At 48.4% G+C, this 19,360-nt stretch overlaps 13 protein-coding genes across 13 annotated transcripts; 8 read left to right on the top strand and 5 right to left on the bottom strand.

Annotated features, from left to right (window-relative positions):
• Nucleotides 1-107: 107 nt before the first annotated feature.
• V1512DRAFT_256923 (uncharacterized protein) lies at nucleotides 108-1,927 on the top strand. Its single transcript, XM_066915126.1, has one exon. It carries the CDS (start codon nucleotides 193-195, stop codon nucleotides 1,765-1,767), a length of 1,575 nt encoding a protein of 524 aa, XP_066774468.1. The 5' UTR covers nucleotides 108-192; the 3' UTR covers nucleotides 1,768-1,927.
• Nucleotides 1,928-2,035: 108 nt separating this feature from the next.
• On the top strand, nucleotides 2,036-4,049 carry V1512DRAFT_232659 (MBOAT, membrane-bound O-acyltransferase family-domain-containing protein). Its single transcript, XM_066914015.1, has 2 exons — nucleotides 2,036-3,390; nucleotides 3,433-4,049. The coding sequence occupies exons 1-2, from the start codon at nucleotides 2,141-2,143 to the stop codon at nucleotides 3,884-3,886; spliced, it is 1,704 nt and encodes a 567-aa protein (XP_066774467.1). The 5' UTR covers nucleotides 2,036-2,140; the 3' UTR covers nucleotides 3,887-4,049.
• Nucleotides 3,946-4,666, bottom strand: V1512DRAFT_202020 (uncharacterized protein; the record flags this gene model as incomplete). Its single annotated transcript, XM_066913243.1, has 4 exons — nucleotides 3,946-4,053; nucleotides 4,098-4,355; nucleotides 4,403-4,533; nucleotides 4,588-4,666. The coding sequence occupies 4 exons, from the start codon at nucleotides 4,664-4,666 to the stop codon at nucleotides 3,946-3,948; spliced, it is 576 nt and encodes a 191-aa protein (XP_066774466.1).
• A 194-nt stretch (nucleotides 4,667-4,860) lies between these two features.
• Nucleotides 4,861-5,862, top strand: V1512DRAFT_232651 (mitochondrial carrier). Its single transcript, XM_066914014.1, has 3 exons — nucleotides 4,861-4,920; nucleotides 4,965-5,121; nucleotides 5,169-5,862. The coding sequence occupies exons 1-3, from the start codon at nucleotides 4,888-4,890 to the stop codon at nucleotides 5,807-5,809; spliced, it is 831 nt and encodes a 276-aa protein (XP_066774465.1). The 5' UTR covers nucleotides 4,861-4,887; the 3' UTR covers nucleotides 5,810-5,862.
• On the bottom strand, nucleotides 5,763-7,136 carry V1512DRAFT_256916 (sister chromatid cohesion protein Dcc1). Its single transcript, XM_066915125.1, has 4 exons — nucleotides 6,955-7,136; nucleotides 6,325-6,911; nucleotides 6,219-6,283; nucleotides 5,763-6,177 (listed from the first exon to the last, which is right to left on the bottom strand). Exons 1-4 carry the CDS (start codon nucleotides 7,071-7,073, stop codon nucleotides 5,839-5,841), a joined length of 1,110 nt encoding a protein of 369 aa, XP_066774464.1. The 5' UTR covers nucleotides 7,074-7,136; the 3' UTR covers nucleotides 5,763-5,838.
• Nucleotides 7,137-7,165: 29 nt separating this feature from the next.
• On the top strand, nucleotides 7,166-8,729 carry V1512DRAFT_288903 (oxidative stress survival, Svf1-like protein). Its single transcript, XM_066918153.1, has 2 exons — nucleotides 7,166-7,359; nucleotides 7,410-8,729. The coding sequence occupies exons 1-2, from the start codon at nucleotides 7,337-7,339 to the stop codon at nucleotides 8,524-8,526; spliced, it is 1,140 nt and encodes a 379-aa protein (XP_066774463.1). The 5' UTR covers nucleotides 7,166-7,336; the 3' UTR covers nucleotides 8,527-8,729.
• On the bottom strand, nucleotides 8,685-10,678 carry V1512DRAFT_273575 (uncharacterized protein). The gene is made up of 2 exons (XM_066917732.1): nucleotides 10,180-10,678; nucleotides 8,685-10,133 (listed from the first exon to the last, which is right to left on the bottom strand). Exons 1-2 carry the CDS (start codon nucleotides 10,588-10,590, stop codon nucleotides 8,817-8,819), a joined length of 1,728 nt encoding a protein of 575 aa, XP_066774462.1. The 5' UTR covers nucleotides 10,591-10,678; the 3' UTR covers nucleotides 8,685-8,816.
• Nucleotides 10,679-10,900: 222 nt separating this feature from the next.
• Nucleotides 10,901-12,639, top strand: V1512DRAFT_256912 (A/B/D/E cyclin). The gene is made up of 3 exons (XM_066915124.1): nucleotides 10,901-10,975; nucleotides 11,025-11,780; nucleotides 11,828-12,639. Exons 1-3 carry the CDS (start codon nucleotides 10,967-10,969, stop codon nucleotides 12,551-12,553), a joined length of 1,491 nt encoding a protein of 496 aa, XP_066774461.1. The 5' UTR covers nucleotides 10,901-10,966; the 3' UTR covers nucleotides 12,554-12,639.
• Nucleotides 12,640-12,729: 90 nt separating this feature from the next.
• V1512DRAFT_256909 (magnesium transporter NIPA-domain-containing protein) lies at nucleotides 12,730-14,722 on the top strand. The gene is made up of 2 exons (XM_066915123.1): nucleotides 12,730-13,431; nucleotides 13,479-14,722. The coding sequence occupies exons 1-2, from the start codon at nucleotides 12,875-12,877 to the stop codon at nucleotides 14,647-14,649; spliced, it is 1,728 nt and encodes a 575-aa protein (XP_066774460.1). The 5' UTR covers nucleotides 12,730-12,874; the 3' UTR covers nucleotides 14,650-14,722.
• On the bottom strand, nucleotides 14,472-15,346 carry V1512DRAFT_256907 (NADH-ubiquinone oxidoreductase B12 subunit family-domain-containing protein). Its single transcript, XM_066915122.1, has 2 exons — nucleotides 15,045-15,346; nucleotides 14,472-14,991 (listed from the first exon to the last, which is right to left on the bottom strand). Exons 1-2 carry the CDS (start codon nucleotides 15,101-15,103, stop codon nucleotides 14,853-14,855), a joined length of 198 nt encoding a protein of 65 aa, XP_066774459.1. The 5' UTR covers nucleotides 15,104-15,346; the 3' UTR covers nucleotides 14,472-14,852.
• Nucleotides 15,283-16,523, top strand: V1512DRAFT_256904 (ribonuclease H-like domain-containing protein). The gene is made up of 3 exons (XM_066915121.1): nucleotides 15,283-15,708; nucleotides 15,762-16,120; nucleotides 16,168-16,523. Exons 1-3 carry the CDS (start codon nucleotides 15,334-15,336, stop codon nucleotides 16,490-16,492), a joined length of 1,059 nt encoding a protein of 352 aa, XP_066774458.1. The 5' UTR covers nucleotides 15,283-15,333; the 3' UTR covers nucleotides 16,493-16,523.
• On the bottom strand, nucleotides 16,408-18,313 carry V1512DRAFT_279159 (WD40-repeat-containing domain protein; the record flags this gene model as incomplete). The annotated part of the gene is made up of 4 exons (XM_066917979.1): nucleotides 16,408-17,708; nucleotides 17,759-18,000; nucleotides 18,045-18,266; nucleotides 18,311-18,313. The coding sequence occupies 4 exons, from the start codon at nucleotides 18,311-18,313 to the stop codon at nucleotides 16,655-16,657; spliced, it is 1,521 nt and encodes a 506-aa protein (XP_066774457.1). The 3' UTR covers nucleotides 16,408-16,654.
• A 10-nt stretch (nucleotides 18,314-18,323) lies between these two features.
• On the top strand, nucleotides 18,324-19,345 carry V1512DRAFT_256902 (anticodon-binding domain-containing protein). Its single transcript, XM_066915120.1, has 3 exons — nucleotides 18,324-18,964; nucleotides 19,023-19,152; nucleotides 19,205-19,345. The coding sequence occupies exons 1-3, from the start codon at nucleotides 18,498-18,500 to the stop codon at nucleotides 19,277-19,279; spliced, it is 672 nt and encodes a 223-aa protein (XP_066774456.1). The 5' UTR covers nucleotides 18,324-18,497; the 3' UTR covers nucleotides 19,280-19,345.
• The last annotated feature ends 15 nt before the right edge of the window (nucleotides 19,346-19,360 follow it).

Here is a 19,360-nt window from a genome sequence, read left to right as displayed (position 1 = left end):
ACGCCGATTTATACTCAAGCAAGACCCGGGATATCCGTTACCCTGCCTTGTATCACCTAATTTGCTCTCGTCGGGATTGATTAAACTACCCGCCTTTGCCCTGCCAAATCACATTCAACTACTCTTCTTAAAATCATTTCCTCTCTCCTTATATAATACAGTAACACTCAATTCTACTCTGTTCATCAAATTATGGCATTTCTAAAAGGTCTTCGTTTACGATCAGCCTCAGAACCTGAAATGCCTCGAAGGAGGTCGTCAGCGAGTAATGCCTCACCACTCCCCGCACTATCGGAGTCTCTTTCAAAGCCTTCATCTACAAAACAAACGACTCAAAAGGTTCAGAATTCGTTCAATAGATCATTATCTACTTCAGTGTTAAATGATCCTCCGGGCTATCTATTACAGTTACCTCCTGCAAGATTCCCTATCTTGCCGAGGGATGAGGAAGGCGCAGAGCCACTGCCGCCGTACACCTCATCTATTTTAAGGGCAACCGTATTGTCTCGCAAATTGGAGCTACTTTCACCGATGGAAACATCACCAAATCGATCATGGCAATCGGTCATTGTCGTTCTAAACAACACTCAGCTAAACTTTTACAAAGCACCTCTATCTGCCCACCCACCTCCACTTCCGACTCCACCCGCGACAATTTCTCTTACTGCGACAAAAGTTGCCTCAGTCCTTCCCTGGAGATCTGCTTCGTTGTCAAGCAGTAGTTCCGGTTCTGACTCTCAAGTGTATTCGACTTCGTTGCCTTCAAATCTGCATCAGGGTATAGACGATACTATCGATCCATACAGGCTCTCTCCTATCTCATCCTCCACCTCATCTACATCTTCGTCGCTGGAGTCATTGTCATCAGCCACGTCAGCGACTACAAAGACACCTTCTCTGGCTGCTTCGCTTGGTCTGCACGAGTCTGCTTTTGATCCGGTGCATCTTATCCGATCATACACACTTCAATATGCTCAAGTTGGACTTGCAACCGATTACAGAAAGAGACAGAACGTTATAAGGGTACGAGCAGAAGGTCAACAATTTTTGCTTCTATGCTCAGATCCGAGAGAGACTGTTGAATGGACATCCGCCATGCAAGCTGCATGCGACTTAGCTTTACCGCTTGACGAGCGCACAATCCCAAGATATAGATCGATTCCATCTCGCCGCCGGCGACGTATTTTACCATCTGCAAGACATCCAACTGCAACATCTATTGCCCGTCGTCGCGAAGAATTGGCGGAAGCTATTTCGGCCCCAGCTTCAAGCGTTGCGCAAATAGATCCTACGTTCCATGATGAAGACGAAGAAGAGGACGGCGAGCTCTACTACAGACAAAACAATGAAACCGGGTCGTTTGTCGCAAACACGGATGGTGTTGCGCCACATGATGATCATGATGATCATGATGATCATAATGAACATGACGGACATGACCATGGTGAGCATGAGATTCATGACGACGTTCATGAGTCTGGTGACGAGGAACGAAATGAGGTGCAAGACAACCTGACTGATCTACCATCGTCGCTAGCTTCCTTTTCATTCAATCGACCGCGGCGGGATTCAATTCCTCGGAGCTTCACCACTTACGACGACGACAATGTCAAGTGGGCTCCTCCAAGCCCACAAAGCTCGTCGGGCTCAAAATTGAGATACGCGGTTCGGTGTCTGTATACTCTACCTTCGAACTCGTCATGGGGCGACAAATTGCTCATGACCAAAGGTGATCACTTTGTCATTCGAGAACGTGTACTTGCTTGATTTATTTGCTTTTTCTCATATTTTTTTATGTTTTGGCGGGTCCCTGCAAATGGCAGGTTTATGAGTTATGATAGATTGGAGTTTGAATTTGCATTTTGTTTTTGAATATATAGATCTGGTTTGTTTGCATTAGATCAATAGCATATTTTTTCTCACGATACTCTTGTGTCTGTATTGTAGTAGTCAATGGCATATCGTGTTTCACCTCGAGGCAGGCTAGCCCTGAACAGTGACGATCAGACCGGGTAACTAGTTTATTGACGTCACTCAGGAGTCCTCCTCGCTGCGATCCAGGGTTCAGAATATATAGACATCCACCGGAACACCGGCTCGGCGATTTGCAGGACCGAGAATAGTACATATCAAACACAGCATGAGCTCTCGAAGGACTCCCAAAACCGGATACAAGTCTCAGCGCGGGTCTTTGGTCAGAAAAGCAACAGACAGCATGCTTGAGGCGGAGGAGAGCGAGAATCTGCGAAAATATCGTGAACTGAAGCCGACATACGCTGGCAAGCAGCTTGGAAATGATGAGTTTGGAGATTCGACAGTCTCGTTGGCGTCGTCTGGGACCAGTACACCTGATATGAGTGCGAACACGACCGGATCATCGTTTACGACCGTGAGCGACCTTAGTACCAACAAGGAAGTCATCACGCAGGTCACGACCACGACAAAGACAGAGTCGAAAACATACGAGCGCAAATCTCGACGGCCTCGGTACAAAGATGTCAAGTTTCAACCTCATACGACAATCTTTGAGGCCGAAGCAAGCAGATCATCGGTGTTCACTGGATTTTACACCTTGTTCTGGCTAGGCACATTTGTATTGTTTGTCAAGACCGTGTCGGAGAACTATAAGCGGACTGGGTATATTCTAGACACGCATGTTTTGCACACCCTTTTCCGAGATTTGTATAAAATTGCATTCACCGACCTTGCCCTCTTTCTGAGTACTTTCATGAACGTGTTTCTTCAAAAGGCCGTGGCTGCGCGACAAGTGTCGTGGCCGAAGTTTGCTTGGCTGGTTCAATCATTTTACGAATTGTTTTTCATTATTTTTGCAATCTGGTTCCCAATCCACCTGGACTACCCTTGGATTGGTCGTGTATTTTTGTGTCTGCACTCGCTCGTGCTGCTCATGAAGCAGCACTCGTACTCCTTCTTTTGCGGGTACATGTCTGTCGTTCGAAACGATCTTGCCATGTTTGAGTCTGCATTGGCGGGACTGAAGAATGAAGAAGGTCCCAAAACACCGAGTGTGTCACAACGAGACCAGGAGGACAAACTCCAACAGGAGATTGCAATATGTAAGACCGAGCTTAGCTCGGCCCTACCTGGCAGCAATATCATGTACCCACAGAACGTGACGTTGTTTAACTTTTTTGACTACATGATGCTGCCTACGCTGGTGTACGAGGTCGAGTATCCGCGTACCAAGTCAATTCGATGGAGTTACGTGTTTGAAAAACTCGTTGCTATTTTCGGAGTGTTCTTTTTGATGATCATCATTGCTGAGCAGTATTTCTATCCGGTCGTCATGCTTGCTGTAAGCTTACGGTCGCTGAATTTTTATGACAAAGTTCTAGAGTATCCGTTCCTTCTCTTGCAGCTTTTATTCCCGTATGTTTTTTTATTTAGCACGCGATTAGTACTAATAAACAGATTCATGCTGATGTATTTATTGACGTGGTACATCATCTGGGATGCCATTCTGAACGAGATTGCTGAACTGACCCGGTTCGCAGACAGGTACTTTTACGGTGCATGGTGGAATTCGGTTCAATGGGACCAGTTCGCTCGCGACTGGAACGTTCCCGTTCACCAGTTCCTGCTCAGACACGTGTATCACAGTAGCATTTCGGCATTCAGGGTGTCCAAAGGCGCCGCGACGGTCATCACGTTTCTGCTGTCGTCAATTGTGCATGAGTTGGTCATGTTTGTGATTTTCAAAAAACTGCGAGGTTATTTGCTCGTATTGCAGATGCTGCAACTGCCACTTGTACAGCTGTCCAAGACGTCATTTTTTAAACACCGAAGGGTGTTTGGAAACATTGTGTTTTGGTTGGGCATTTACACCGGACCATCCATGATGTGTGTACTGTATCTTACATTCTAATAAGCATTTGCATGGATTTTTATGATCTTTTTTTTTGTTATTAGCCAAAAAAACTTACATCATGTCCGCCATCGATTTCTTCTGTCGATGGCTTTTGACATAACAGTCCTCATTGTTTCATTTACCTTAATACAAGTTGCAGCAGCCAATGCAAAACATTCAAAAATCTAGATATTAGCATTAAAAGAAAATCTTACTCAGTATGGTATACCTGATCTGGAGTAGTGCTGCCGACACTTTCGCTCATGAGCAACCGCTCAATTTGACCACCTTTGACTTCGTACGCGATAGTGTGTACGGACCTGATGTTGCTGCTGATATGCTCGAGTGTTTTTTTGTCTGGGTCGACGTAGGACTTGTCGTCTGTGCAAACCACGCTGCAAGCTGACACGGTTGAGCGCAGTGGGACTCCGGCGTCCAACAGGGCCATGTAAGTCGCGTTTATGCTTGCCGATAACGACGTTGAGTTCTGTCTAGTCAGTACAGTCAATACACTAAAAACGAACGACGACGTACAAGGAACCTTAAACCGCCAGACTGAACAATCTGAACCACAATCTGAATCAATGTGCGCGGGTGCTGCTCCAGCACAACCACAGGCGCAATCGCACTGCGTATCCGGTCTTGTAGCCAATGATCTCGGGTTGCTATAGCACCAGTCAGATGCTAGACTCACATACATCACACGCGCGAAAACTCACAAGACACGCCAATATCTGGCCGGACAACAACGTCGATTGTAGTCTGGTCTGGAATTTCTTCGCGCTTAGAAACTTCCATTGGACCAGATACACTGGCTATTATATATGCATCGCCTACTTTCCACGATGCAGATCCGTCTGCTCTGAAAAGAAACGAGGTCGTTGACTCCATTTATTTAGTTTGTTGTAGATCAGGAACAAATTGGGAAATTTCTCAGGAGTAAAAACTACTTGAGCCGCACCTTCATATCAGGCCTCTCCCGAGAGATCAACCAAAATTTAATCGGACACAACCTTCGCATGGACAACCACCCGGTCCTGATCCCGCTAATCGTATGTCAAGTGCTGATTACTGCTGGCTAAAGCTAATTGTCTAGAGTGGAGGCGCTGCAGGTACGTGTACGGACTTGTTCTTCTTTCCGGTCGATACACTCAAGACGCGATTACAAGCCAAAGGTGGTTTCTTTGCAAACGGAGGATGGTCCGGAATGTACCGCGGAGTTGGGAGTGCAATTACAGGGTCTGCGCCTGGAGGTCAGTGTGTTTTTTGCTTGACTTTGAACCCAAACTGACAGAGTAAGCCAGCCTGTTTTTTTTGACCTATGAGGCCATGAACACGACACTATACCCCATGTTTTCCAAGTACTACACTGAAAACACTGCACACGTATTCACGCACATGGCTGCTGCGTCGCTGGGCGAGATTGCGGCATGCACAGTGCGTGTCCCGACCGAGGTCATCAAGCAGCGCGCGCAAGCTTTACACTATTCCTCGTCGCTCGCGGCGCTACGGTCGGTGCTCTCAAACGCAACCGGCGAAGGCGTGTTTCGCGGTTTGTATCGCGGGTACTCGACCACCATCATGCGCGAGATTCCGTTCACCATGATCCAGTTTCCGCTGTACGAAGGACTGAAACGGTACAGAGCGCATGTCACGGGTCGGGAGAAGGTGAACGCGGCCGAAGGCGCCGTGTGTGGGTCTATAGCCGGCGGAGTCGCGGCAGCGTGCACGACACCGCTGGATGTGATCAAGACGAGAATGATGCTCGGCAGTGCGCGCGAGCCGGTCTTGCAGCTGGTGACCACAATCGCAAGGGAAGAAGGTCTAGGCGGGTTCTTCAAAGGTGTTGCCCCGCGAACAATGTGGATCAGTTTAGGAGGTGCCGTGTTTCTTGGGGTGTACGAGGCGGTAAAAGATCTTGCCGCTGCGACGTTGTCATAGTATTGTACAGTAATTTTGCATAATATACATCATATCCCACGCTTGGTCACATATGCTTTACCTTTCATAGTTTTCTTTTTTGCAAACTTCATAAACAGCGTGTTGATCCGTGCCCGGTCCGGTTCGATCGGGAGTATGAACGGCACAATGTCGTCTACCAGCCACGTGCTTTTAGCAGCAAACAGCCGCTCAAACCTGGCGGCCGGGTCCGTCGGGAGCCAGGCAGAAGGGAGGTACTTGATTGTGTTTGGTGTTGGCTGGACGAACTGCCCAGCCAAGCAGTCGAGTTCGCAGCTGAGTGGAAGCACGACGGGTAGAGATTCCATCCACATTGTCATGAATGTGTCGGTCTGGATCGGTTGCTGGAACTTTTTTGTTAGCTTTATGATGACTAGAACTTAAAACGTACAGCATGTTCAGCAAGCATTTTTATACCAAAGTATTTTGTCAACTGCGCACTGTCGAGACAGAAAGCTATCTTGTTAGCAATTGCCTTATAGTGGTAAATCACTTACGCTGCGACCGCGTAGTTGAGAATCTGATCAAAATCGCTTCGATGACTTGAACAGGTTCCTCGTCGTCGCCTAACGCCTTCATGACCTCATGCAGCATCAAATGCTTGAAATCTAGTCTTTCAGCTTGAATTGCAGTCATGACCACAGGCACGACCCTCAATACCAAGCCGCTTCCTAATCTGTACGCGTGTCCGTCAATCTCAACGCATAATGCTTCTATCCACGCACTTTCAAACTCGTATACCGAAGTTGGAACACGGGCAATGACGTCTTCCTTTGTGAGCTGTAGGCCGGTTTCTTCAGAACTGACTCCTTCACCATGATAGTACGGCAAAAATGAAAGATCGATCCGTGGCGTCGACGGTATGCATTCAATGTATCCGCCAGCTATGGTTGTAGCATATACTCTATTTTCTAATGTATCTGTATTCATCAAATCAGCTGTGGACGCGTCGGACGCGTCAGATAGATTTGGCGACAGCATTAGCAGCGTGTTTGATTGTGAGATTTGTCGAAGTTGAAACGTCTTGTCATACGCACACAAATACGTTGGTGCATCTTTTCCAGCCGATTTGAGCTGCAAATGCCTACAAATCAGCACGAGATTGATCTTGAACGCAACCTCCTTACCCTGCGTTTTCTGGCGATTGTAGCACGGCCATGAGGTCAGGCGTTAATTCAATAAGTCTGTACCGTGAGCTCAGTGCCGGATCACTATATAAAGCAATTCCTTGCTGCTGTGAGGTCATATCGACGTGTTGCTGTTGTTGGTTAATTATTTGTTTACCGTAGTTGAACTGACGGTTGCTACGGTGATGGATCGCCCAACAGATGATGACGATGGTTCCAGATAAGCCGCTCGCCTCGACACTTGAATCGACTCCAATCGCTCGCTCTCTTCTTTCTCTCTCAATAAAATACGCCCTTTTTTCAATAATCGGATAATTTTATTTTGTTTGAAAAAGCAATTTTTTGCTGTTTGTTTATTTTTAATTTGAGTCAAATATAAACAATGCTTAAGTGGGTTCAATCTGGGTATGTTGATTTTATTACTGTTCACATAGTCTATTAACCATCATCAACAGCATCTCTGTCGTCGCAGGTACCGCCGAGCCTGAGTACGGTCCGGATGCATTTTATCCCATCAATGAATTACTTGACGGCAAGAACCCGTTCTCGCCCGTGGTCAAGGAGGATTTGCAATGGCGCTCGCTATCATTCACCAACGTTGAGACCCAGACTTTCTATCTCACGATGCCGACCGGACACAGCTGTATGATTCAGATCATTTTGTCGAACTTGGCCGGAATCCGTGCGACTGCTCAGTTCACCTGCCGTATCTATCACCCCGAAAAGCCTGAACAGTCTGTCTGGACCTCGACCAATTTGAGTGACTTTGAGTTTGGAAACGACAAACTCAACTTCGAAGCCGATGGCGTTTCTGTCGAGTTGTCCGAGGACTTGAAGTCGTACACTTTTAAGTCGTCTGTCAACGACAAGTCCTTGATTGACGTTGTCATCACCCAGGAAGCGCCTGGATGCAAGATCGGAAAAGACGGCCAGACGTTATACGGTACCGACGTCGCAAAGCCGTGGGGTACCATGCGCCACATTTTCTGGCCTCGAGCAACTGTGTCTGGCAGCGTGACTGTCAATGGAATCGCTCTCGAGGCAGCTGGCCAGGCTATGTACGTCATGGCCCTGCAGGGCATGAAACCACAGCACGCGGCCTCGCGATGGAACTTTTGCAACTTCCAAGGCCCGACCACGTCCGCCATCATGATGGAATTCACCACCCCGCCTTCATACGGCTCGACCGTGGTCAACGTCGGCGTTGTCGCGCGCGGGTCCGAGATTCTGGCCGCGACGGTTGAGAACAAGGCAGTACACACAAAGATCACTGCGGACCGTGAGAACGACTGGCCCGAACCTACAGACATTAAGTTCGAGTGGCACGGCAAGTCGCCCGACGACACCAAATCGCTCGACGCGTCGATCGAGGCACCCATCCCTAATCTGGTCGAGCGGGTCGACGTAATGGCCGAGATCCCGCAGTTCGTCAAGAAGATCGTTGCTGGAGTCGCAGGCACAAAACCGTATATTTACCAGTACCTCAATCCGGGTGCGGTGACTGTCAAGTTTGGCGACGAGGAGTACACTGAGGCTGGATCGCTTTATAACGAAGCGACTTTTATCTCATAGAAGATCGGCGACTGTTATGCTTTGTATTTTTGCCTATGCCATTTTGTTTTATTGTTTGCGATCTTTACGAGATTAAAATAAAAATTTGAAAGTGTAATGATTGCACTTGAAATATGGAAATGATTTATCTATATATATATTTACATCTGTTTAATAAATAATGGTTATTGAATCTATTAAAGTTCAATGCAATGACTTCTTGGTATACAAAATGCGAGCTATGATTGTACAGCACAAACTCAAAAAAAACAAAATAGACACAATTTTATTATACATATTACCAAGTTCCGTTATCTATTAGCCTCCTCGGTTTTTGACCCCGTCGCCGACTCTGCTGTTGAGTCGATTGACGGGTCTACTTGCATGGTCTCACTCTCAACCTGCTGTTGTGTCTCACCGCCCTCGGTCACTTCACTAAGCCCATTGCGCTCTTTTTCGACCGCAAGCTGCGCGTCGGACTCCTTCAGCCGACCCTTGAGTTTTTCTATTCGGCCATGCAGCTTCTTGATGTAGTCGATTGCCAGCTCGACGGTGTTGGCTTTCGAACACTGTTGTGGCAGCTCCTTTGCGTCTTGCTCGTCGTCCGACACCGGCAAGTTGATGTTATCTACCAACAGCTGATTCAGTTCCGATAGCGCCCCGTTGATCCTGTTCCGCCGTCCTTGCTCTGCGATTTTGTGGCTCGTCCGCTTCGACGTCAAATTAATGCTCAACTGCTCCGGGTATGAAAGTCCGAGCTGTGAATGCTTGCCCTCGACAATGTTCTGGTAGTTTGATTTCGCCGCCAGCAATGCCGACGCAGCCTCCATCCCGTCTGGTAAAAGCGGTTTCAGGTTTGGCGATATCCGCGGCTTGATGGTCGGGGACATTGACACGCTGCCGGACCGTGACCGGGCAGGCTTAAGCGAGCGCAAGTTGGCAGAACCGGGTGCTTTTGGCGCAGTGCTTTCTTCTGAGTTTGAAAGCGATCGTGGCAACTGTCTTTGCGTGGCCGTCTGTATTGCGCTGGTCGAGCTGCGACGGACGACGTCTTCGATGATTGCGTCTGCATCGCCTTTGGCAGGCAAATCAGGGATGTGGCCAACCCGCTCCTTGTTCAGATTCATCAGACTAGCTGGCGTGACTGGCGCCAGCCGGCGTAGACTCGAGGCCGATCCCGACTGGGACGTTGACTTTGTCATTGGGACTGGAGGCGGAGCCATGCTGTTTTCTGGCACCAACGGCAGTAGCGGTTCGGGTGAGATGCTTTCGGAAGACGACGCATCGCTGACAACCGCGGCCGTGTTTAAAAATGCGGCTGTGGCTCGCCGCTTACCTACTAACTGGGCAGGAGATCTCGGATTCTGTAACCGGCCGTGGGGTAGCTGTGCAGGAGACGATTGGGCCGAGCCAGAATATGACGCTGTAGTGCTGCGACGCAATCCTGAGTTGGCTGTACCTGTGGCGCCGGTAGGGGAAGTTGAATTGTTAAAAGGGTATGATTGAGCCTCGAGTGCAGGCGATGTCAGTGGACTGAAGTATGCGGACGGATAAGTGAACTCTTTGTTGACAGCCATTGGGTTCTCTAGTGGAGTCACTGCGGGAGATAGCAATGGGGTAAACATCATCTAAATTGGGTGAGACGAATAAATACTATAACGGATATGTCATTACCTCTTCTCTCATATTAAAAGCGTCGATCATTCCACTTGGAGATTGGAATACGTTTGAAGTAGCAGAACCATTAACAAAGTCTAAGGATGATGGAGTCGGTGGGATTTGCACGTTTCTATTGACCGTATCGGCCACCAAGTGCTTATTCTGTGTCAAATTGTCATCGAACATTGTTACTTCATGAGTACCAGCATTCTGGCCTTGTTCATGATGTTGCTCGAGCTGTTCAAAATGTTCAAGTCTTTGAAATTGATTGTTCTGATCATTCTGTTGCTTTTGAAACTCTTCAAAGCCGAGAATGTTTGAATTGACATCGATATCAAATGTCGACAAGTCAAGCTGAAGTTCCGAAAAATCAATATAAGACCCGAATTCAGGCTGTTGCTGGTCTCCGTTTTGAAGCGACGACATTACACAATAGATTTCCTACAGTAAACCAAAGGAATTTGTGTGAAAATTGAATGTATTTTGTGAGTGCGGTCTCGATGTCAGAAGTTTGGAGGACTCGCAAAAAACCAAAACTGACAACGGGTTGGCCCGTGCAAAATAAATAGTGAACCATAAGTTGAACTGAATTAAATTTATTGAACCGGTTTAAGCTGCAGTTTAATTTAACACTTTGGTTGCCATGACAACAGAGAGTATTACGCTAACCTAATACAGGTTACTACATACAAACAAATTTCAAAGTGTCGACAAATTGTGTGTTGACTTTTCTGAACCGACCACCACTTTTGATAAGCACTGCAATTGTCTAGTTTTATAACTAGTTATAGTAATAATAACTATGGACAGAGTAAGTATCAGCGGATCGTTTCTGCTTCTGTGTTGTTAATGGTAAATAGAAACTACGACAGCCTCTTAGGGTCAGACCTGACGAGAACGCAATGGTGTCTCGTCAACAGCAGTCTGGAAGAGTTCCGATTAAACAGGTCGCCGGTCCTTTAATTGCAAATAACAAGGTCGGGTTGAAAGCAGGTGCAAAGAGAGTTGTATTGGGTGATGTGAGCAATTCAGTCAAGCCTACTGCCCCGATTGGAGGGAAATTGGTTCAACAAAAGACTAGTCGAAATCTGCAGCCAACAAGTCGCCAGCAGAATGTCACAAATATTCCGTACTTGGACTCATCTCGTGATCACCATGTCGCTACGGAAGACATCGTCGAGGTGTATAACAGGGTACGCAAGAACAGGGAAAGAAAAGACATGGCAGAAGACGTCGCAGTAGTTCTGTCTTCTACTAAGGTGAGTGACGACTTAGATGATTTCGACAATGAAGACGAAGAAGAAGAAGAAGACGACGACGACGACGCCATGGCGGACAACACATCTGCCAGTCTTCTGCAGAACTCAAACAGCATACTCAACAACCTGGATTCAACCGAGTACACAAACTTTAACTCCACCACGAACGCGAACGCATTGTTTCCGTTAGTCAATGCCGACACCAGGCGCGAGTTTGATATCCTGGCAGCAGAATTCCACAAGCAAGAGTATGCTCGGACATTGACGCCAGAGCACGAGAGCGACGAAGACTTGTACGATGTCTCTATGGTTGCCGAGTACAGCGAAGAAATTTTCACTTACATGCGAGAACTAGAGGTGCGTCCGTATAAGATGTTGACCCATGTCCGTAACTGACATTACAGATCCGGTTCCGTCCTGATCCAGCATACATGGATAATCAGACTGAAGTCCATTGGCCAATGAGAGCAATTCTTGTTGACTGGTTAGTCCAAGTTCACAACAGATTCGGACTTTTGCCAGAAACACTGTTTCTTACCATCAACTACATTGATCGATTCCTTTCGCTCAAGGTCGTGTCTCTGGCCAAACTGCAATTGGTTGGCGCGACCGCTCTCTTTGTTGCTGCCAAGTACGAAGAAATCAACTGCCCGTCAGTACAAGAGATTGTGTTCATGGTCGATCACAGCTACACGGCAGAAGAAGTCTTCAAGGCCGAGCGGTTCATGATTGGGTTGTTAGAATTCAACCTCGGCTGGCCCGGTCCCATGAGTTTCCTACGCCGGACCAGCAAGGCAGACGATTACGATCTCGAGACCCGGACGTTGGCCAAATACATTCTCGAGGTCACCATCACCGACCAGCGGTTTGTTGGCGCGCTGCCCAGCTGGCTGGCAGCAGCAGCACACTGCCTTTCCCGCAAGATGCTGCTCAAGGGCGACTGGACGCTCGCTCATGTTTTTTACTCTGGGTACACACTCGACCAGCTTCGGCCGGCTGTGAACGTACTGATTGAGTGCTGCCGGAACCCGAAAGTACACCACAAGGCCGTCTATGAGAAGTACTGCGACCGAAAATATAAAAAGGCGGCATTGTTTGTGGAGGAGTGGATTTCAAGCGTTTCGGTTTAATAATCAACATTCTTACTTCTGAGTTATTAATAATGGCGTTCTTTTGTTTTCTAATTAGTTTACAATATATCATGTTTGGCCGTGAACGAAGAGAGTAAAACCCTGAACTAACCCGGATGACGTTGTAACTCTAAAATTCCCGATCTCTTTGGGTCAATGTTGCCCAAACCCCGGGGATGAGATAGAGCTTGTTTACACAATTCTAACGAAGAACAAAGACTTTTGACTGAACTTGGGTGCACTGGTTTGCTGCTGTCAAAGGCTGTATAAGCCGAATAAAGTAATACTATTTAAGCCAAAGAGGAATGAATGTAATATAGAATGTCAGACCTGAACATACCAGACAATGGCGAAATGCCACTGATGCACTCGTCTTCACTGATTGGAATCGTGACAGCGATAATAGGAAATGTCATTATTAGCATCGCATTGAATTTGCAGAGGTATGCGCATTTGAAATTAAAGAAGGAAGCCGAGGCAGAAACAGCTGTGTATGATATACAACGTATGGCGGACCACAACGACGATGAAGATGCGTACGATGCTGACGCCGAGACCGGACAGTTGCGGGTTGCTGATCTCGAGCGACAGGCTGACGCGATTATGGTTGAGAATGCCGGACAGTCGTATTTCAGCGGTGTGCAGCCGGGTGAAGACGGGGCGTCAATCATGAGCAAGTCTACAGAAGGAGACGTGAGGTTGCAGGAAACGAACGAGCGTGGGACAGAGTGGTACTTGCCGAACAGGCGTGCGAGGCGGAAGAAGGTCGGACGGGCAGATACGGTGGAATCGACTGCGGACTCGACCATGGAGTCATCAGACAGGCTACCAAAGTACATGAAGAGCGGGCATTGGTGGTTGGGAATAGCATTGATGGCGTATGTTGTTACCACGTTGACGTTTCGAATGTTGACTAATAAAAAAGTACCGGCGAGACGGGCAATTTTTTGGCGTATGGATTCGCGCCCGCGTCGACTGTGTCTCCGTTAGGAGTGGTAGCACTGATTTCCAACTGTGTGGTTGCACCCATTTTCTTCCACGAGAATTTTCGGCCGCGCGACTTTGCCGGTGTTGCTGTCGCGATTGCTGGCGCGGTCACGGTCGTGCTTGCGTCCAACCCCGAGGAAGACACGCTGGACCCGCACAGCATCCTAGCCGCGGTCTCGCAGCTGTCGTTCAGGATCTACGTCGTCGTGACACTCAGTCTGATGTGTGTGCTTGCCGGGCTGAGCAGCACGTTTGGTGCCCGGTTTATAGTGGTCGACATTGCCCTGGTGGCCTTGTTTGGCGGGTACACCGCGCTGAGCACGAAAGCGGTCTCAAGCTTGCTGTCTTACTCTCTTATTAGGATATTCACGTTTCCGATAACGTACGCGCTGCTTGCTGTGCTCGTGTTCACGGCCGTCATGCAGGTCAAGTACCTCAGCCGGGCGCTGCAGCATTTCGAGTCGACCCAGGTCATTCCGACCCATTTCGTGTTTTTCACGTTATCCGTTATCTTTGGGTCTGCAATTCTGTACCAGGATTTTGACGGCGCGTCGAGCGAACAGGTCTTACAGTTTACGGTCGGTTGCGTACTGACGTTCGTCGGGGTCTGGCTCATCACGTCGAACCGCAAGCCGGACAAGAAGACCGTCGTGAATGCTGACGAAGGCGAGTTTTTCTCGACCGTCGCATCAGTGAATTTAGACCGTAGCGCCGGCGCACGTACGCCGACGTCGTTCTACGACGAGGACGCAGACGCGGAAGAGATTGTGGACGCTACTGAGGCTGTGCGGACGGCGGAGGCGATCCCAACAGCGACCCCTGAAACACGGCCGCTGCTTGGGTTTTTGCCGTCGTCGCGGTACGGTTCGAGTCCTGGCACGTCGTCGCGGGCGTACGTCGGCGGCACGGCGGGCATGGGACTGATTGTGGACTCTGTCGTGCGGGATCGGATGAGACAATGGGAGAAGCGGCAGCACCAGCAGCAGCAGCGCGAGGCGGGTGCTGGCAGGTATGGTAGTACGCGCAGACGAATCACGGCCGAGCCGACTGCGGTTGATTCGCGGACCGCGCCGCTGTACCGTGCGCAGACGAGGGGGAATAACGAGTAGAAGAACATGGAGAACATGGCGGGCACATGAGTGGTGTTTGATTAATACATAATAGAGTGTTTGATGTAGAGTAGACTACGACTAGCGTAAACATGGCGTAAACATGGCGTAAACATAGCGCACTCAAGGACAATAACCATGATGAGATGTGGAGTAACCAAATCTGTATCCCATTGAATTCTATATACCGACTACATAACAGTTTAGTGATGTGAAGCCGGTTCCCCAAGCTTCTCATAAATGCAGTACGCGACAAATGCTGCTGTGCCGAGCCCAAGTCCAGGGAACATGCCTTTCATTCTGTTGAACCGTGAAAACTGGCCTGTGTATCTCCATGCTTCCCTGTGTTTTTATTAGTTATTATCCTTCAATTGAACAAAACGTAGTTGACGTACCGTCGTTCCCAAGGATCTTTGATTGGGCCTGACGCTAGACGGTATGGACTTGATCTCATTTTGTGTGTGTGAATGTGACTGTGGAGTTGAAAGCGGTGAAGACGAGTCTAGATTTGAAGGTGAGTTGATTGGTTTAGCAGAGCAGCCAAAAGTGTCACCCAATATATCACATGCTTAATTATGGTGACACTGTATGGCGCTACTACTTGCAGAGAGCTTCGTGAACACCGCATGACACAGAATTGCACATTTTTACACTCAACAAAAAACAGGACACATAGAGCAATTAATGGTCCCATCGCAATCGTCCTCAATGCAGGTACCGATTCAGGGACCTGGAGGTGGAATGGTACCGCGATTCAATGGGTTGTTCCCTGGGATCCAAGCTGGTTCGCACGGAGGTGGACAACTTGGTACGTTTGGACAAGGTATCCCGGGTGGTCCGTTGTCACTCGGTAGTAATCACCAGTTATTGCAACAACAGCAACAGACACCGCTGCATCAGACTAATCATGGACTACAACCTTCACTTCAACATGCCATGTCACCACATATCCAGAATCAGTCTGTGATCACAGCGATTAGAGAGGTTTGGGCGTCAAACTTTGAGCAGGAAATGCATGTAATTAGAGAACTGATTGAGCGGTTTAATTACATCTCAGTCGTGCGTGTTGTGTATGACTAAAAATCCTTGATCGATACTGATGAGGCGCATAGGAGTCAGAGTTTCCGGGAATAGTAGCAAGACCTATCGGGTCGTTCAAAACAACAACAGACTATCACTATCAGACGCTACGATGTAACGTCGATCTTCTGCACGTTATCCAGCTCGGAATCACATTCGCAGACGCCCACGGTCACCGGCCAGAAGGGCTACCGAGCACTTGGCAGTTCAATTTCAAATACAACTTGAACGAGGAGATGTACCAGTCTGAAATGATAGACTTGCTGACCAAGTCCGGCGTTGATTTTAAGCGGCACGAAGAGTTTGGGATTGATCCGTTTGCGTTTGCGGAATTGTTTGTCACAAGCGGGTTGGTCATCGACGACAGCGTGACTTGGATCAGCTATCACAGGTACGTGTGTTTGCGAATAAAATGCGGGAAGGGAGGCTGACATACAGTGGTTATGATTTTGGGTATTTGGTCGCGTTGATGTTGAACAGCTCTCTCCCGGCAGAAGAAACAGAGTTCGTCGAGCTGGTGAAGATATTTTTCCCATCGCTGTATGACGTCAAGCTCATGACCAAGGCCGCCACAGGTAAGCCGGCAAAGGGCACGTTGCAGGACCTGGCGGAAGAGCTGCGGGTGCCGCGGGTCGGGCCGGCTCATCATGCCGGCAGCGAGGCGTTGCTGGTCAACTCGTGCTACTTTGAACTGGCCAAAGTCATACGCAGTGCCGACGTCACGGACGATTCATTCCATAACCAGATGTGGGGTTTGGTGTAGTGTGTATGATATTTAACAAGAGTTTAAAGTATGACCTTTGTAGACTAAACATGGCCCTTCATCGAAGAGGGCAACAGAGAAGAGTCTGATCTCGTAGCATACCTTGCCTTCATATGTTAAATTGTGCGCTAACAGCTCCTGGAATGATTTGTAAAAGTACAATCAAATGTCGAGTCCCATTTTCTTGCGCTTAGCCTCGCGTGAGTCCTCGTCATCATCGTCAAAATTAAACACCCTAATCTCGCCGTCCATCCGTCTGGCGACCGGCATGTCCGGTCTTCGCGACTTGGCCGGGTCTTTCCGCAGCATTCGCTGCCGCTGAGTAGCAGACATCCTGGTTGGATCCCGCCCGCCGGCCGCGGCCAGCTCTTCCGGCGTGACCGCCGCGGCGGCAAGGTCAATATCTGCCGTCAGCTCGTCGTCGACGTGTCTCTTCTTTGGCGGCTTCTCGACCACCAGTTTCGCTCCGCGGGACGAGTGCGTGCGTGAAAACAAGACATGGATCGCGCCCGAAGACGTGCCGACCACGATCTGATTCAGTTTCGGGTGCCAGACCGAGCTGACGACCGAGCACGGCTTGTCGGGGTCGGGTGTGAGGGCAATGACAGTGCTCAGATCTGACTTGTCTAGGATGTGCAGTTGCCCGATCGGGGCGTCTGGGGTCGACGACGTGCCGGTGATGATGTACCTGTTGTCAGGATTGAAACCGATGGATGTTTCCTGCGCCGTGTTGACCAGGCCAAACCGTGACAGGATGGGTCTCTTGAAATTCCGAGTGTCCCATAACTTGACCGTGCCGTCTCCGCCACGAGACACGAGCGTAGTGCCGTCTTGGCCGAATGACAGTCCAGATGTCCATGAGTCCGGCTGATGCGCGTCCGCGATCGCGCCAGCAGGTCTGCTATACGGTCCGGCTGTCGGCCAGTACATTATTCCGCCATCCGTTGTCGCAGCCGCAATATGGGTCCCGGACGGCGCCCATGCCAGAGTCGACAGTCTTGCCTTTGCCTGCTTCGCGCTTTTGGACCGGACCACCATGACGTTGCGGTGGGTCCGTCTGACGTTCGCGTCCCAGATCCGAACGGTCGAGTCGAGCGATGACGTCGCAAACAGCTCGCCGTCTGCCGGATTCCACTTTGCGCATGTGATCTCGGCTACATGGCCGGACGTCTTGTTCATGTCCTGGATGTACATGTCGCCTCGGACGTATTCTGCTCTATTTTGTCAGCGTTATTGCGTGGGTGGCCAAAAGTATTCATATCATACTCTTCAACGCCGTCTTTCGTAAACAGTTTCGCCTGGTTGGACGAGGGGACAACGAGAATGTGCTCGCCAGTATTTGAGTACTGCAGCGCGCGCACCGGATGAGCTTCTAAAGGCTCGACCGACCTGAACGGGTGCAGTGCGGCCATGTTCATGCCGCCCAGGTCCCAAAGATCCATGTTGTAATCATGGGACCCACTTGCAATACGCATTCCTGCTGGATCAATGTCTAATGCCGACACGGTCTAGTTTGTGTCAGTGAGTTCAAATTGACGAGCGATAGACTGACCTTGCTGTGTTCTCGTAAAATGATTTCATGTGATATTGGCAAATCTTCCAGTTCATCGCCATCGCTGTCACTCTCAGTCTCATCTGTTTGTTCTTTCTTTATTGATCTGTCTTTATAATCCTGTCTTTGAGCATTTTCGTACTGGAACTCAAAATCGAACGTTTTTGTTTGTTTACCAAACCCCAAAGGTAAGAACTGACGTAATTTATCGTCATCATCAGCCTAGTCAAGTTAGTAACGAGTGCAAAGCAAAGAGTAAGATATACCATTTTAAGACTGCTTAAGCTTGAAAAAGAGACATTGAATCTGCGGCTCAAAATATTACAATGACACAAGACCCTTCACGTGCTGACAATGAGCTTCTCTTGGAAAGTTCACGACATTTTTTGAGATTATGCCCGAGTGCGCAGATCAGGTCGGAGTCTGTTGCATAAGCGTATAAAACGAGAGAATATGAGTAATGACAAGCGGAATGCAGGGTATCAGCAGCAACAGCCGCAATCTGGACGGACACAGCCAGGACCAGGAAGGTCGTTGGAGTGGATTGTTGGATTAAAGGTTCGAGTGGTCACTGCGTTGGATGACACGATAGTTGGAAGTGTTTATAGTTACTGTTTAAACACAAATACTTTGGCTTTGATTGAAGAGGGGGAACCTGTTGCTGGTAAAGCAGACTTAAAGAACGTGAGGATTCTGAAAGCAAGTTTCATAAAAAGCTTGAACGTGTTGAAGAAAAGTGAGGATTCGACAGGGACAGGGACAGGGTTTGGAAAGATTAGTCCTGCTATTGGGCCTGTGAACCTGACCAGCGTGAATCAGAAAATGAACCGGGCAATGAGAAATGCGTCGCAGAATGCGATTGCAGTTGGAGTCGGGATTAGTAAAGACGGACAGAATCTGTATGATGCTCTTGCTAGAACGTAAGTGTGCTTTTAAGTGTGGGATATGTGGTTGAGTATGATATACTGATGAATATAGATTACCAGTTCGATGGTTGAATAAGGCCATTTACGTGTTAGAAGAAGTCAAGATTGAGCCTCCTTATACAGCAGATTCGTGTTTAGCATCAGACCCAGAGTCAATTGCTTTAGCTCGTGTTAAGAAAGTTGTGAGTACATACTAAGTAAATGCCTTTAAAGATGAAGATTAATGAGGTTTAGGTTGACGGAGAACGAAGAAGACTTGAAACAATTAAGCAAGCAAGATCAGGATCAGAAGATCAAAAAGGAGGATAGCTTTGAATGTCATTTTATAGCGAAAATACATGTAAATAGTTAAAAAAAATCCAAATTAGATAAATGTATGGTGAAGGTGTT

This window comes from Lipomyces arxii (assembly GCF_038497795.1).
Source record: "Lipomyces arxii strain Phaff 12-163 unplaced genomic scaffold V1512scaffold_1, whole genome shotgun sequence".
NCBI classification, from domain to species: domain Eukaryota; kingdom Fungi; phylum Ascomycota; class Lipomycetes; order Lipomycetales; family Lipomycetaceae; genus Lipomyces; species Lipomyces arxii.
Note: the sequence above shows the minus strand (reverse complement) of the source record. Positions and strands in the feature narration are given on the sequence as shown.

Coding starts and splice junctions, on each gene's coding strand:
- V1512DRAFT_288903 (XM_066918153.1), top strand. CDS start 7,337: ATGCTTAAGTGGGTTCAATCTGG. Junction 7,360..7,409: donor CTTAAGTGGGTTCAATCTGG/GTATGTTGATTT, acceptor CATCATCAACAG/CATCTCTGTCGTCGCAGGTA.
- V1512DRAFT_273575 (XM_066917732.1), bottom strand. CDS start 10,590: ATGTCGTCGCTTCAAAACGGAGACCAGCAACAGCCTGAATTCGGGTCT. Junction 10,134..10,179: donor CTTTTAATATGAGAGAAGAG/GTAATGACATAT, acceptor CACCCAATTTAG/ATGATGTTTACCCCATTGCT.
- V1512DRAFT_232651 (XM_066914014.1), top strand. CDS start 4,888: ATGGACAACCACCCGGTCCTGATCCCGCTAATC. Junction 4,921..4,964: donor CGGTCCTGATCCCGCTAATC/GTATGTCAAGTG, acceptor CTAATTGTCTAG/AGTGGAGGCGCTGCAGGTAC. Junction 5,122..5,168: donor TACAGGGTCTGCGCCTGGAG/GTCAGTGTGTTT, acceptor TGACAGAGTAAG/CCAGCCTGTTTTTTTTGACC.
- V1512DRAFT_256909 (XM_066915123.1), top strand. CDS start 12,875: ATGTCAGACCTGAACATACCAGACAATGGCGAAATGCCACTGATGCAC. Junction 13,432..13,478: donor TTGGGAATAGCATTGATGGC/GTATGTTGTTAC, acceptor CTAATAAAAAAG/TACCGGCGAGACGGGCAATT.
- V1512DRAFT_256902 (XM_066915120.1), top strand. CDS start 18,498: ATGAGTAATGACAAGCGGAATGCAGGGTATCAGCAGCAACAGCCGCAA. Junction 18,965..19,022: donor TATGATGCTCTTGCTAGAAC/GTAAGTGTGCTT, acceptor TGATGAATATAG/ATTACCAGTTCGATGGTTGA. Junction 19,153..19,204: donor TAGCTCGTGTTAAGAAAGTT/GTGAGTACATAC, acceptor AATGAGGTTTAG/GTTGACGGAGAACGAAGAAG.
- V1512DRAFT_232659 (XM_066914015.1), top strand. CDS start 2,141: ATGAGCTCTCGAAGGACTCCCAAAACCGGATACAAGTCTCAGCGCGGG. Junction 3,391..3,432: donor CTCTTGCAGCTTTTATTCCC/GTATGTTTTTTT, acceptor ACTAATAAACAG/ATTCATGCTGATGTATTTAT.
- V1512DRAFT_256923 (XM_066915126.1), top strand. CDS start 193: ATGGCATTTCTAAAAGGTCTTCGTTTACGATCAGCCTCAGAACCTGAA.
- V1512DRAFT_256916 (XM_066915125.1), bottom strand. CDS start 7,073: ATGACCTCACAGCAGCAAGGAATTGCTTTATATAGTGATCCGGCACTG. Junction 6,284..6,324: donor CTCAACTACGCGGTCGCAGC/GTAAGTGATTTA, acceptor CTAACAAGATAG/CTTTCTGTCTCGACAGTGCG. Junction 6,178..6,218: donor AAATGCTTGCTGAACATGCT/GTACGTTTTAAG, acceptor CTAACAAAAAAG/TTCCAGCAACCGATCCAGAC.
- V1512DRAFT_256904 (XM_066915121.1), top strand. CDS start 15,334: ATGGTCCCATCGCAATCGTCCTCAATGCAGGTACCGATTCAGGGACCT. Junction 15,709..15,761: donor GGTTTAATTACATCTCAGTC/GTGCGTGTTGTG, acceptor TGAGGCGCATAG/GAGTCAGAGTTTCCGGGAAT. Junction 16,121..16,167: donor ACTTGGATCAGCTATCACAG/GTACGTGTGTTT, acceptor GCTGACATACAG/TGGTTATGATTTTGGGTATT.
- V1512DRAFT_256912 (XM_066915124.1), top strand. Junction 11,781..11,827: donor CTTACATGCGAGAACTAGAG/GTGCGTCCGTAT, acceptor CTGACATTACAG/ATCCGGTTCCGTCCTGATCC.
- V1512DRAFT_256907 (XM_066915122.1), bottom strand. CDS start 15,103: ATGAGATCAAGTCCATACCGTCTAGCGTCAGGCCCAATCAAAGATCCT. Junction 14,992..15,044: donor AAAGATCCTTGGGAACGACG/GTACGTCAACTA, acceptor ATAAAAACACAG/GGAAGCATGGAGATACACAG.